The 15,705-nt window shown below is 33.9% G+C and overlaps 1 protein-coding gene across 1 annotated transcript in view; it reads right to left on the bottom strand.

Annotated features, from left to right (window-relative positions):
• Window positions 1–417: 417 nt before the first annotated feature.
• The window catches only part of Wrn (Werner syndrome, RecQ helicase-like), a 129,415-nt gene continuing 114,127 nt past the window's right edge, over window positions 418–15,705 (bottom strand). The window contains exons 31-35 of the mRNA XM_013025950.1: window positions 13,499–13,606; window positions 11,056–11,218; window positions 4,908–5,122; window positions 3,916–4,047; window positions 418–1,172 (exon numbers count right to left, since the gene is read on the bottom strand). Of these exons, the coding sequence (XP_012881404.1) occupies window positions 1,053–1,172; window positions 3,916–4,047; window positions 4,908–5,122; window positions 11,056–11,218; window positions 13,499–13,606 (738 nt within the window). The 3' untranslated portion in view covers window positions 418–1,052. The remainder of the gene's footprint in view (window positions 1,173–3,915; window positions 4,048–4,907; window positions 5,123–11,055; window positions 11,219–13,498; window positions 13,607–15,705) is intronic.

The following is a 15,705-nucleotide window of genomic DNA, read 5'->3' as shown; positions in this document are numbered from 1 at the left end:
ATAATGAAAATGGATTCATGCATTATTCCTGTAAACTAAGAAAACAAGGTGACCATAAGAAGGTCTAGCAGGACACACTGAAGGAGTGGACTGATGACCTTCTAGTGGACCTTAAAAAATATTCTGGGTTTTTTTTTTAGTTCTTCTACCATAAATACCATAAGCATGTATTCCTTCTTCATCAAAAACAATCGTTTTTACTTACTAAAAGTTAATCAGAGGCTTTGGAATGAAATTATACACTGTATGGTATATATAATTGCTTAAAGTTATATAAACCACAACCACAGTTGACCCCACTCTGTGTCAGAGTACAGGCTGTAGATATTTAAGTTATTTGTAAAACATAATACTAGAAATGAATTCTGACATCTCAAATATTCAAGGTACCTGGAGTCATTAGTTAAGTAAATGCGATTAAAATATTTTACTTTTTTTATTTAGTTTGGAGTACATTATTTTTTATTATCTGAAAAATAACAAAAATAGCATGAAATACAAAGTATATAGTTGTCTAGTGCAACTGGAATCTTTTATATGCTCTTTTCCTCCACTAACATGAAACCCAAATGTTTCATTCATAAATCTGGTCAACTAATATTATATAATAATGCAAATCAAAGCTTCATCAAAAGATAGAAAAGATAACATAAAATAGCTGTTTTATATTTACAAGACCATTTTGGTAAGACCCTTTTATGTAAATCAATATAATACAAATCTGTTCTTTCTATTAAATCACCACACTCTACGTTTTCCAAGTATGCAATTGTTACAAATAGAGATAAGATCACAAGATAGTACGGCTTCTGAAAGTGATCTTAAAGGAAATCAAATTTAACATTCTATTCTATTAAGTTATCAGAAGGCCTCAACACTCTGAAATGTAGGTTAATTTAAAATGCCAGTCCTGCTCTAAATAGATGAGTTTTACTTTAAAATCAGAATACTTTTTAAGCTAAAATATTACTCTTCACTCTTTTCAGAAATGACTTATAGCTCTTTTCTTAAAATACAGTGAGACATGCCAAGTTGTTTTTTTAAATGTCATCTTAACTAAAAAGACCTTTCTTTTTTGTTTTTGTTGTTGATTTCTTGTTGCATACAGCTAAAGTCGTATTTCCTTTGGCAAACCAGTCAGGCAATCTTCTCTTTGAGGTCTCAGATGAAGTCTACAGAAAATATAAAGAAAAAGAAATATCTGTACTACTGAAAATATTTATCAGCTACAACCAAAAAGTAACAGAGGTTCTTCATGCACACACACACACACACAGCACCAAATCAAAGCAAACAAAGCAGTGAAATCTATGTAATTTATTTCTGTAGGTCAAAATTTATTTCTATAGATAAAAAGTTGAGAAATAACAGAAAAAGTAAATCACACTACCATTTATTTAGACAATTACTTGCCATCATCAATGTATATGTCAAGAAAAACTTAGTATTTCAAATCTATGTCTTAGTGAATATTTGCTTTGGGTTGACAAGGATGTTGAATGTAATGTTCTGAGCGAGGAACACACATACATCCCCATACGCACACATATACAGTGTATCACAGAACCATGACAAAGAATGGAACTTCTAATATCCACAATGGTAGAATTACTAGAAGAGTGATCAGTCATTATTAGCACCAATCCAGACGCCCATCAGTAGATGAATGGATCAAAAAAATGTGATAGATAGATAGATAAATAGATATTCTATGCTTCCATCAGAAATAATGACACCCCCCCATTTGTTAGGACATGGAAAGACTTGGAAAAAATCATATTAACTGAAGTAAGCCAGACCCAAAGAAACTTAGGTCCCATGGTTTCCCTTATTTGCAATAATTAGTATACATCTAGGATAATTTTATCAGATGAGCAGAAAAGCTCAAAAGCTATATATATATGACCATATAAGATGACGCTAAGGGAAATGAACCCCAATATATATGGGCAAAAGAAGTTTTTATTTGTTGTTGTTTTTAATGTACTATATGATTTTTTTTGTTTCTTTTGTATGTTCTTCTCCTTATGGTATATCCCGTTGTCACTGTAATTGATTTTGGTACCCTGAATCTTGTATATACATTTATCTAATTTGGGGAGGGGAAAGGGATTAACAAAATACTGAAATAAGGACACATCATAACCAATTGCAACAATGATACTCACGAGACACTATGTTGGAAGTGAGAGATACTATGTTGGGGGAGAGAGAAGGGATAGGAGAAAAACAAAGGAGTGGGTAACAAAGCTAGACAAGAAATATACTCATTACCTTACTCACATAACTATAACCTGTCTGTACAGCATCTTTACAATAAAATAAAAATTAAAAAAAGAATTCCCTTATAGCACAAAACAGTCACTGACATAATACTAGCATTGAATTCTGACATCTTAAATATTAAAGGTACTTAAGAGTCATTAGTTAAGTAAATGAATTTAAAATATTTAACTATTATATTTAGTTTGGAATACATTATGTTTTATTATCTGAAAAATAACAGAAATAGCTTAAAAATACAAAGTGGTTCACACCTGTAATCCTAGCTTCTCAAGAGGCTGAGATCTGAGGATCATGATTCAAAGCCAGACCAGGCAAGAAAGTCCATGAGGCTCTTATCTCCAATTACTCATCAGAAAACCAAGAGTGGGACTGTGGCTCAAGTGATAGAATGCTAGCCTTGAGCTGAAGAGCTGACGAACAGTGCCCAGGCCCAGAGTTCAAGCCCCTCACCACCACCAAAAATAAAAATAAATAAATAAATAAATGAATGAATGAATAAAAATACAAAGTTGTTTAGTGCAAATGGAATCTTTTATATGTTCTTTTCCCCCACTTACATGGAACCCAAATGTTTCATTACCCTAACCAGTTAGGGAATGCAACTTTGTTCCTTTCCAATGAGAGAAGAGAAGAACAAGAACAGAGAAAATGTTGTACAGTGAAAGAAAGGCAAAGTGGAATACAGAAAAGGCATTTTGGAAGTAGACAAGCTGGGCCCAGAGAAACATGTTCAGTCTCTAGCACCAAAAGGAGAACAGGAGGAGGGCAGGGAACACAGTAATATTTATTCTTCATAAAAGATATTAATTCAAAATCCCTTTTGACAATAATCTACTGTAAATAGAGGCTGAACCCCTATGTGCACTAGACCTAAGGGTTAGGTGATGTGAGGAGGTGAGTAAGGCCAAAAAGTAAAACCAAAACAAGCCATTAACACAAAAGTAGGATAAAGAAAGTCCTTAGTCTTTTGGTAGCCAAAAGCCACAGGATAAGCATAACAAACAACAACAACAAAAGTTTTTTCAGTTTTAATTGCGCCATATGCTAATTGTATAACCTTATGTATGTTACTTAAATCTTAAATTCTTCATACAAAAAGTAATAGTAAATAAATTACTGGATTATGTGAAGTTCAATGAGATTATCTGCAAAATATTACAACAAAATATTCTTGTAGCTAATATCACTTGAAGTTTTACTATAGTATTTCTATAGACAATGACTGTTAAGTTTTTCATGCAACCATAATAATCATCTTATTCTACTGAGAAAAGGGGGAAATACATTGAATGTGTTTTTTGTATCAGTATCTAAAGAAAACTAAATTGTGAGACCTATGTCTTCTAGTTCTTATTTCTTATACCAGCAAAATACTACAATTCTTAGAAATTAAAATAAAATGTATGGGACTATTTACCTCTTTTTGATATTCTAAATTCTATTAACAAGACATTGCTGTTAGTGAATAGAAAACACTCATTTGCAAATTATATGTGCATATACATACATAAGCAAATACAGAAATGTTATATGTGTATGTACTTTCATCTATAAGAAAAAAACTAAGCACATTAGTTATCAAGTCTGATGTTATTTATAATGAAAACTAGTTTTGTGAGTCAATTTTACCTGTGAATGAGAATGTGAAAATGAATCTTCTGTTTCTGGATCACTGGATGGCTGAGTCCAAGAAGTTAGTCTTATTGAATTACTGTGGCCTTTGTCTTCCAGTGAAATGCTATCAAGATGTGTTTCTTCAACCTTTAAATTTTTCATGGAATACAAAATAGTTATACAATTATAACCTCTAAAGTACATGACAATCCATCAAGGCATGGTTAAGATAATAAACAAACTTATTTACACTAGAAAGGGGCCTGTGACTACCTTGTCCTGGGCTAGTTAAAAGCCAAAATAATCTCTTAGTGAATTACTAATTCAATGAAGTTTATCACAAAGCTCAATAATTTTAGAGCTAGAAAACTGAAGATCAAATTTTCAAATTTACACAATCAATTAAGTGTCACCTTGTCAGAGAAGTCATTCTCTAGTCACTATTTTAATTATATACTACACTAAGCAATGATTTTCAAAGCATTTGATTTTAATACAATATACTTTCTAAAAAAATTCAAAATATGTAATCTTTTTCTAATTATTCAAAAAACACTATGGCATGCTCAGAACCATAGCAATAATTATCCTTGTGCCCTCTATATTCAATGTAATTATAACAGTGACCATGATGAATAACAGATCAACAAATTTAGGGAGAAGATGTTTATAACAGGATCTAGGTTTGTTTTTAGTAACCATTTATCTGTCATAGGCTTAACTCCACTAACTAATCCTCTGAAAGAAGGTGTACTTCAGCCATAAAAGCAACACAAGGAAAAATGAAGCTTATATAATACACAATAAGCTGAATCAATGGACTATATTATCCTTTCACTATTTTTTAAAATTACTTTTCTCATATTCTGAAAAGCAAACACATCACATAGATAAGGACATAACCTTATATCAGAATTTTTAACAGTTCCAAAAACATAGCATTCTAGTATTAAACATGCAAATTGAGCAAACTGAAATTGTGTGAAAATTCTCTACATAATTAACACCTTCGTATCCGTGAGTACTTCCTTGCTCCTTTTAGAACTTGAACAAGGTTCTTCAGAGTTGGGGAAACATCGCTTTCTGTTGGAATCCCAGGAAGACTGGCTTGAAGATGGTCTGCAGTCATGGTCATTCTCAAGGATCTCAATTGCCATGTGGATAAGGTACACATCAATGTTTTCAGGAACCAACATTCTAATTAGTTTTATATTGTACATATCTGTAAGAGATTGAAAATGCATTTAGAAAGTTTTACAGAACTTTTTATCAAATCTGTGTGCTGAAAATGGTAAAATATTGTATATAAAAGAAGGAAGAAGGGTGCCAAAGAAAACTTTCATTTTTTTGAAAGCCCCACTAAAGGGAAATAAAGTCATGTCCCTCCTGAATTGCCTCAACCCTGAGCCCAAAGCCAGCCAAGCAGGGCTGGAGATAATACAGTTCCCACTGGAAATTCAGATTGGCCCAATCCCTTCGTACCTTCTATAAGGTACAAAATAAATCAAGCAGGAACTGCACACAAATACTTATACTTCAGATTTGACTTCATTTGTAGTGCAAAACTAAGCAACTTAAATCTTTCTCTCATCTTTCTATAATTTATAAAAACACAACTATTTCTGACACTCAACTCAATTTTTTAAATGCCATCCAATTTTCAGGTACATGTTCCCTTTTCTTTCAAAGATCTTAGTTTGCTATTTTAGCACTTCCCCAAAACATTGCAGGTTTGCTTGTTTGTTTGGAAGGCAGGTAAAGAAGGTTACATAACTGACAGAAAACAAAACAGTCAGTTGCCTAAATAAAGTTATAAAATATGAGGGCTAAACATAGTCTAGGAAAAGTTACTGCTAGCTGGGCACCGGTGGCTCACTCCTATAATCCTAGCTACTCAGGAGTCTGAGAGCTGAGAATCATAGTTTGAAGCCAGCCCTGGCAGAAAATTCCCTGTGAGACTCTATCTACAATTAACCACTCAAAAACTGGAAGTAGCGCTGTGGTTCAAAGTAGTAGAGCAAAAAAACTCAGGGACAGCACGTACACCTTGAGTTCAAGCTCCACAACCAATTAAAAGGGGAAAAAAGTTACTTCTAAATCTAGTAAAGTCAGCAATGTGACTAACATTGTTCCTTGAGCATTCTATCATCTTAAATACCACAGAAACTCCATCAATTTTACTAACCATTGCTAATGTCTGAGGAGTATTTTGTCCTACATGTGTATCAGGATTTATCTTGTGTCCAGTGCCTTTCATTTGTCTTCAACTTTTCTTTTAAAAACATTCTCATGAACATCTTACCACATATGTCTTTCACTATTTCTGATTTTTTTTTTTTTAATCCGGTCATCGGGCCTGAACTCTGGGCCTGGGCACTGTCCCTCAGCTCTTCAGCTCAAGGCTAGTGCTCTATCACTTGAGCCACAGCGCCACTTCCGGCTTTTTGTTTTTCTGCTTATGTGGTGCTGAGGAATCGAACCCAGGGCCTCATGCATGCAAGGCAAGCGCTCTACCACTGAGCCACCTTCCCAACTCACTATTTCTGATTTTTATTTTTACTTTTTGGTGGTACTGAAAATGGAACTCAGGGCTTGATACTTGTTAGTCAAGTGCTCTTTCACTTGAGCCACAAAGCCTAGCCCTTCCCATACTTCCGTTCCTAGATATGGGAAAGAACAGACATATTCTTTAATTGTGCTTTAATTTATATTAAAAGATCTCTAGGACTGTGTGCCTAATAAAGGAACCATAACCAACCACATGTTGCTACTGAGCACTTGGTATGTGGCTCCTGATTCACTTATTGAAAGACTTTTAAGTTTTTGTAATCTAATCTAATCTAATCTACTTATTCAACTAGAAATTTTAGGAAAGCTAAATCAAATTTTCTAATTAAATATTAGCATGTGGCAAATATATGTTGTAATTATAAAATACCTGACTTCAAAGTATAATTACAGAATATGTGAAATACCTTGTTTGTAATGTTTATATTGATTAAAGGTTGAAATGATAAAATTTTGGATACAATGAGCCTTACTATTACTAAAGGTAATTGCATTGCTTAACTTTAAATGTGGCTATGAGAAAATTCTAAATTGTTAATGTTACTCTAAGAAAACCCCAAGTTTTCTCACACTTTAATTAACACAGCTACACAATACTATATTCATTTTCTTGTGTGGGTTACTAAAATTTAGATAAATATATATCCTTAAATTCTTCATAGTATAAGTGTAAAGTTACAAACAAAGAAAAACAAAGGTGCTTTATTCACTTTGAATTTTATTTCTAAAATTAGAATGTCTTTTTAAATAAAATAATGATACATAAGCAAACAGCTGTGGTTCCATCTACTGTCTAAATGTCTAAAGTTAATATGACTGAGACATAATTAGAAAATTCAGTTTTACACATTTTTGTAAGTACCCTTTATATTTTTATATTAGAGCCATCTTACATTTTATATATATGCAAATAAGCAGCAGCTATTTTTAAGGTCTTTAAAGAATTATGTCATTATGTAACACAATAATGCTAACTGTATGTAAATAAGTGCTAAAAAATATTTACTGGAGGATTAAGGGACAAAATTAGCAATACTCCTTCAGAGCTTTGAAGGAGATCATGTTACTCCTTCTTTCAAGGCAGGTCCCTTGGAAGCAATTCTTAATTTTCCAGTTACATGCACATAAAGAATGGGACAAATAAATTATTAAAAATATTATCTAGATACCTCATTAAATGTCTCACTTATTATTAAACAAAGTATCTCAGAAAAGAAGTTTGAACTTATAAAAACATGGAGAAAAACAAGAATAATAGGGGACAGAATGATATGATGAGTTAACCTAGCCAAAACCTATATGGCAGATAAGATTATACAAAAATAAGATTTCAATTCATACTCTATTTTAGATACCTAAGATACTCTATTTTAGATATCCTAAGATTGTGTTCTAATAAAATACAGAAATTTTCTCAATTTGAGAGTGTGCAAAATTTATTTCAACCAAACCTTTTAATTAAAAAAATGAATGCTGAGCATCAGTGGCCCATGCCTGTAACCCTAGCTACTCAGGATACTAAGATTGAGGATCATGGTTCAAAAGTACCCCAGACAGGAAAAAGTCTGTGACACTCTTACCTTCGATTAACCACAAAAAAGTGGAACTGTAGCTCAAGTGGCAGAGCTCTAGCCTTGAGCAAAGGAGCTCACAGACAGCACTCAGGTCCTGAGTTTAAGTGCCAGTACCAGAACACACACACACACACACACACACACACACACGCATTCAAGAAAGTGTATGAAGCTCATATGCAAATACTGCATAATTATATGTAAGACTTTGAGTATTCAGATATGTTCACATTCATGCTATCCTGAAAACTAATAGATACTAAGGGACAATTAAAGGTTTTTGAAATTTTGTCTTGCATACTTACTAACATCATATATTTTTAATTAGCTATTTAAAATGATAGTTTAAAAGTACCCAAATTTAAAGGATTATTTTTAAGAGGCTCTAAAATCTGACCAACTACTCAATCAAAATCATTTTTCAAGCCAGGCGCTGGTGGCTCACACCTGTAATCCTAGCTACTCATGAGGCTGAGATCTGAGGATCACAGTTCAAAGCCAGCCTAGGCAGGAAAGTCCATGAGACTCTTATCTCCAATAAGCCACTCACAAAACCGCTGTGGCTCAAGTGGTAGAGTGCCTGCCTTGTGTTGAAGAGCTGAGGGACAGTGCCCAGGCCCAGAGTTCAAGCCCCTGACTGACAAAAATAATAATTTTTCACTAGCATCACTACTTCTGACTTACCATACAGGAGCGCTTTCTGTGTAGTATCTAGCTTATTTTCCACAACTCTATAAAGGGTCAGTATTATCCCTCCCCATTTTAGAGATAAGAAAACTAGAACTCAAAGATATAGAGTAAGTTGCCAATAGTCACATAGCCACAAAATGGCAGTCCAAAGCTCAACACAGCTATGTCTGCATGCAGGGCCTTTGCTTTTTTTTTTTTTTTTATTAGACCAGACTAGTCCCATTTTTCAGTCTTCATGTAAACTAGATGGCAGCAAGAATGAATAACAATATTAAAAAAAAAAGGCAATGAAAAAAACTGCACAACTCCTTAGAAGAAAATACTGCCTAACACTATACTATCTTTTCAAAAGACAAGTCCTAAGAAACAATGATAATAGAAAAACAACAACAACAGCGCCAGAGAGTTTAAAGTAAGAAGACCTTTATCTTTTCGGATTTCCCTAAAACACTGTATCATTTTTGCACTAGACAAAGTTTATACAGCATAATCTAACCTACAAAGAATTCCTATTTTCCTTCCACTACCTTAGTTTCTGACAAAATAGTTGCTCATGTTAGAAAGACTGGAATGTGACCAAAAGAGTTTGTGAGCTTTTTTATGAGTGAGTTACAGCTAACTTTGGTTGGTTATTTTACACTCACACAGGATTTGATCCTCAGCTTTTCAAATTTAAAAGCTTAATTTAACCTTAGTTTCATACTGACCAAAATCATAAATTAACTTATTTTATTATACAAATTTATTGTTATGTGTGTATGTTATATATTTAATAATATACTAATTTATTATATAAAATAATTTATTAACTTAAAATTAAGAATGCACAATTATGATTTAGGCAAATTAATGGGACTAGAGCATGGTTTCCCTACAGAGGGATATGCATGGGAAATCAAATTATAATCAGAAAGGTAGGAACTGACATAGAAACAGAATTACTTGTTCAGAGTCTATCTCAAATACAATCTTTATATAACATATCAACAGGTATCAATATAGCAGAAATCTCACTGACCACCAATCCTGATCCAGGATCTTATACCACCAAACTTGCCTGTGTCTCTTTTCCTGTGTTGGCACTATACAGTACTGGGATTCATGAAGGTATTTGTTGTTTATACCATTATCAGGTCTTACATAAGCCTAGAAATAATTTTGACTTTAAGTATAAAATCAAGAACAGAATCAAATGAGCTATGACAAAGCAGTCATTCCCATTATTCCCTTCCAAATTCTTAGGAAGAAGCTTGTAGTAGTTTCTGTAAAGAATTTGAATAATAAAAAGTAATGATTCACACAGCTTTGGAGATAAACCTTTTTTTTGTTTTTGGTCACTTGTGGGGCTTGCATTCAGGACCTGGGGCATTATCTCTAAGCTTTTTCACTCAAGGCTAGTGTTCTACCACAGAGCCACTTCTGGTTTTCTGGTGGTGGTGAACTGGAGATAAGTCTCACAGACTTACCTGCCAGGGCTGGTTTTGAACTATGATCCTCAGATCTCAGCCTCCTGAGTAGCTAGGGTTAAGGCCTGTGCCACGGGACACGTGGCTGGAGATAAAACTATTTGAATGGCCACTGCTCTATGTAACATTCTGGAAAATCCTCTAACACAACTTACATTATTTCTATAAAAAAATGGATCACTACTTAAAAATGTCTACAGGGCTTGACCTCTATGAACACAGTTGAGGCTGTGCAGCACAGAGACAAGGGTATTCCTCCTACAGGGGTTACCGAGTTTGCCTTATCTGTGCAACACCACAGTATCTGAAACCACTCACTACTCACTAGAGAGGCTTCTCAAGTACAACCAACAAAGAATCAGAGAGGCTTGAATGCATGTGGGGAAAAATGTGTTCTGGTTATTTTGGGGAAGGGAATTGAGACAGGATCTCACCATTTGGCTAACCTCCAAAGTAGCCCAGGCTGGGCTGGAATTTAGAATCCTCCTGCCTCATCTTTTTGAGTTCTGGGATGAACTAACTACCTCTTGTAGTTCAAAATATGGTTTGTTTTTTTTCCAGGTGATAACATGGAAATTAGAAAAAGACCAAAGTGCTCTGTTTTGGAATGTGTGGAAAAATTAATCTGAAGCTAAAAAGGCAAGGAAGAATTTCTCATTACTTTCTTATGAGCAATTAATAAAACTCTTAAAAAAGACTGCCTTTGCTTATGAAAAAGCATTACAAAAGTACGGTTTCCACAGTAGCAAAAAGATCGATGCTATTAAAATGAAAATTTAAGTGGACTACTTGTTTACTTCATCTAGGTTTCAGTAACTCAAGTCATTAAGGCTGAAGGGTAGAGCCCTGTTTATCACCTGAGTTGATGGGAGGGTTTCGGATAACATCAGCAATAATCTTCTGAACCTCTGGAGTCAGGCCTGCTCGCTCCATATCCAGGGGGTAACCAGCTTTCACTGCCTGGGCTAAGTGCATACCAACTGCTGTGAGAGGCAGAATCCTGTTCTCAGCTATGCTGTGCTAAAGAGAGAACAGCAAAAAGACCCAGTGAGTGTCCATGTTTCCGTATTTCATGAAAAGGAAATACCCCCAACTTTCCAGTGGCAAATGCTCACAGTGGCCTAAACCTTAACTTAAATTTTCGTTTGAACTATTTTTTTTAAAGAAAAATCACTGAAAACTTACACAGGTGTTTCACTTATAAAACACAATTACCTAACCTTAGCCAAGAATTCAATGCTCATCCCTAACTATTCAACATAAAAAGCTACTAAGAGAAAGAAAAGTCATTCTATAGTCAGCTCTAATAGCTGTCAACTAGTTGTCTATTTGAAAAGGTAGAAAACACTATTCTAACATTCTATACACTTGAAAAACACATAGTGATTCTGTCACATTAACTTCCAAGAAGACAAATTCTAAAATTCTCAGTGATAACATACTTTTCCAAAATGCACCCTAAAAAAGGCCCATAATGTTTTAAATTCTTAAAATAACCATGATTTTAACAAGGGCTGTCATCACTCACCAAGAACTAAACTTAATGTGAATTATATTCAATTTAGTGCAATATTTTTTATTTATAAAGCTTTTTAAATAGATATGACTCAAATATATTTAAGATATGATTAGCTAAAACATTCATTTAAAAAGAAAATTTTAAATTTCATCTCATTTGATGATACTTTCAATATATTTTGAAAATCTAAACAGGCTGTATTTCTGTGAATGTTGACATTTTCTCAGAATAGACCATTTAAAGCAATATTATCATCTTTCAAAGATAGGTATTAAGTTACTTTCATTAAATGTCTACCTTTTTCTACTAAGAAGTGTGCACCATGTGTGCATAATATCAGGGTTATTTGATCCAGGGCATCAAGTTACCTAAAACTAATTGTATTATTGCTCTTGATTAATTAGTCCTTAGGCAGGTTTAATTTTGTGGTTAACTGGCAAGACCTTCTTAGACTCCAGGGAGGTAGAGATAACTAACCATCATACTGCACAATAAAATATTACAAAGACATACATGAAAATAAACCATTCTTTACATTTAACCATGAAAAGATATGAAATTCTTATTATGACTAAATATTAGAGTATATTTTATTCAGAAAATCTGGAGCCCATACCAATTTTTCTTAGTAACTATATTCAGTTCCACCAAACCCATATATTTAAATCACATATATACACACATAGAGAATATTTAACATGTGCATGTAAGTTATTGTTCACATAAGAATTCAATTTGAAATTCCCATTTACCATGTGTTTTAGTTAAAAAATAATACAATGGAATTACATGGCCCTTACACTTTTAGTTAAGAAACTTGATTATTTAATTAGATCATTTAAGTGAGTGAGATCAGATGTGGCTTGTTTATTCTTCCTAAAGCTGATTGAAAAGTAATATAGGATAGGGGCACAGAGAAGAGGTAAAACAGGCAGTAGAACATTGATCTATTTAATCCAAATCAATTTAATGCAAATCAATACAATGTAACTGGAAGCCTTATACTATCAAGATATAATCTCCATTTATATGTCAAAAAACCTCAACAACCTAAAGGCTTTATGTTAGAACAAGTATGGTCATTTTAACAGTAATTAGATTTCCACCCCACTTTCCCCCCAAAAAACCCATATTGTCTAAAAAACAAAGGAGGAAAAAAATCAGTGCTAGCAGACACAAAGAGAAAAATTTGTGTTTGAAGCTGTTTCTAGTTTTTAGGGCAACACTGTAGAGAACATTTTTAACACATACAAGAATAATGTGAATTTAACAACATTCATATAAACACACCTTTTACATAATGTTTTGCATCTTTTTTAAAAAAAATCTTATATCTCTTCTTTTTTCTTTTTATGGCAGTGCTCAGAACTGAACCCAAGTTCTCACACACGCTAGGCAAGCACTCTACCATCTTAGACCCAGAAGATGTTTTCTTAACAATACATAAATGAAAAGTTTACAAAACAGTTAAGAAACTATTCACTTTTGTATTATTTTTAGTCCCATTTCTAAAAACTAGTATTAAAATATTGCTGTATTATCCTTGAGCTACAAATGTATTGGTCTGTAACCTGATACAACTTCTGTAAGATAATCATGGTCAAATTATTCTTACTGCTGCTACTTAATGAAGAGATAGGCTTAACTGAAGGAAAATGTTCTGTTTTTATATTAAAAATGAGCCGCTATACATTTAGCATTGACCCCACCTCACAGCTTTCATATTGCAAAGCTGATTAAACATATTAATAAACTAAAACGTTCTTTGAAAGTGCACTTACTAAAGACATCTTCTTTTCTTGGAATAAAGAATATGTGACAGCTGCAGACTGTGAGAGTGAACTTTTTTCCTGTTCTTCTTGAGGCTTTGTACTTGAAAAGAGGTCTGTCTATAATTTTAAACACAGAACAAATAGTCAATAACATCAATATAATGATTGATATATAATCACGAGTTACAAAAAAGTAACAGAAGTAGAACCTGTAACAATCTGTATTTTCACTGAAGCTCAAAAAGAAGTTAATTATATCATAGATATATAGATACATAGAGATGTATACAATATGGGAAATATGCCATGATTATATCTAGCTATAGACAGGTCTACAGAGATCTCTAAAAATATAGATATTTAGACTCATACATGCATGTGTACAATACATACATACATATATATATATAAAGTATCATTACAACTGGAGTCTTGAAATTTAGGCATATTAAATGAGGAAGATTAAAAAGTAAGATTAATGTTCACAAATAAAATAAAATTAAATTAAAAAAAAAAGTAAGATTAATGAAGAAATACAGGAACTTTTTGTAAAGCCTAAAAAAAGTTGGTAGAGCATACCTGCTTTAATAAAACCTACAAAACTCAGCTTAATCATTTAAAGAGCCTAGTCCCTTGATAATTAATACTGGTATCTAACCTTAACCCTAACCCTAACCCTGATAAGGTTTTTTTTTTTTTTTATCATTGTGATCTACTATATTATGTACAGATAAGGAGAAAGAATATTTTGTAAACTTGTCTTCAGGTAAGAAAATTACTTTTTGGGGGCTGGGAAGGTGGCTCAGTGGTAGAGCGCTTGCCTTGCATGCATGAGGCCCTGGGTTTGATTCCTCAGCACCACATAAGAAAAAAGCAGGAAGTGGCGCTGTGGCTCAAGTGGTAGAGCGCTAGCCTTGAGCTGAAGAGCTGAGGGACAGCACCTAGGCCCAGAGTTCAGGCCCCATGACCGGACCAAAAAAAAAAAAAAACAGAAAATAACTTTTTGTTTTCTTATCCTGTCATTTAAGGAATTTAATTAAAAAAGTAATTTTTTAGGGATAGAAGTTTGGCTCAAGAAGTATTAGAGTACATGTTTAACAAGTGTGAGGCCTTGAGTTTAAGCCTCAGTAACTCTCTTCCCAAAGAGTCAGATGGGTCAAGTGGGTTTTGGCTAATTATTTGGTAAGAAATATATTTAAAATCTTTTTCCTTGTTAAATATATGAAGCCTAACTTTAGAATTGGAATTACTAGACCAAAGGCAATAAAATGTATTTTCCAAACCCTCTGAAGAATTTCAGTATCTGTACAAAAAAAAAAATCTCAGCTATATTCTTACAGAAGAAAGAAAAAATTCCAACCAATAACCTTAAGGGTGAGGATTCTGTTCTAGGGTCAGTCATTACATTTGTTTCCATTTTAAAGCTTTGGAATAACATTTCAAAGCGTTAGAAAGTATGCATCAAAGCAGAGCATGTACCTGGCACTGGTGGCTCATGCCTTAATTTTAGCTGCTTAGGAGGTGAGAACTGACGATCAGGGTTTGGAGCTGCCCAGGGCAAGAAAGACCACGAGACTCTAATTTCCAGTAAACTCCTAAACAAAAGCCATTAGTGTAGTTATGGTTCAAGTTGGCAGAATGCTAACCTTTAACAAAAGAAGTTCAGGGATAGCGCCCAGGCCCTGATTTCATGCTTGAGCACCAGCATATAAGGATGAAGGGAGAGTGGAGAGGGGAGAGAGAGAGGGGAGAGGTGGAAAAAGGGTAAGGGAAAGGGAGGAAAGAAAGGGGAGGGAGGAGGGAGGAGAGAGAGAGTGTGTAAGAGACACAGAGAGAGAGAAAAAGAGAGAGAGGAGAGACACACACAGAGAGAGAGAGAGAGAGAGAGAGAGAGAGAGAGAGAGAGAGAGAGAGAGAGGCTCCCCAGGGACAGCTAGCCAGCCACTCTGAGTGTGCTCCTCCACCAGTTGCACTTCCCATGTTGGTTGCATTGCAGGCTGTGGTTTCAGTCCTCATCCCTGTATGGATGTGTCTTGTTACTGAGGAGCTGTGTTTGGGGGAATAAATGGCACTGTTCAAATCTTTGAACTTTCTTTTACATCCATGTGTATTTATATAAATGTTTCATGGAAAGTAACTTCATTAATATAGAAGGGAGACATACAACTGGGAAGTTTCACTTGTCCCAACCAGCATGCTCTGTCCTGAAGAGTTTG

Source organism: Dipodomys ordii, unplaced genomic scaffold (assembly GCF_000151885.1).
Source record: "Dipodomys ordii isolate 6190 unplaced genomic scaffold, Dord_2.0 Scaffold4, whole genome shotgun sequence".
Classification (NCBI taxonomy): Eukaryota; Metazoa; Chordata; class Mammalia; order Rodentia; family Heteromyidae; genus Dipodomys; species Dipodomys ordii.
The sequence above is the reverse complement of the archived record's forward strand: the minus strand, read 5'-3'. Positions and strand labels throughout refer to the sequence as shown.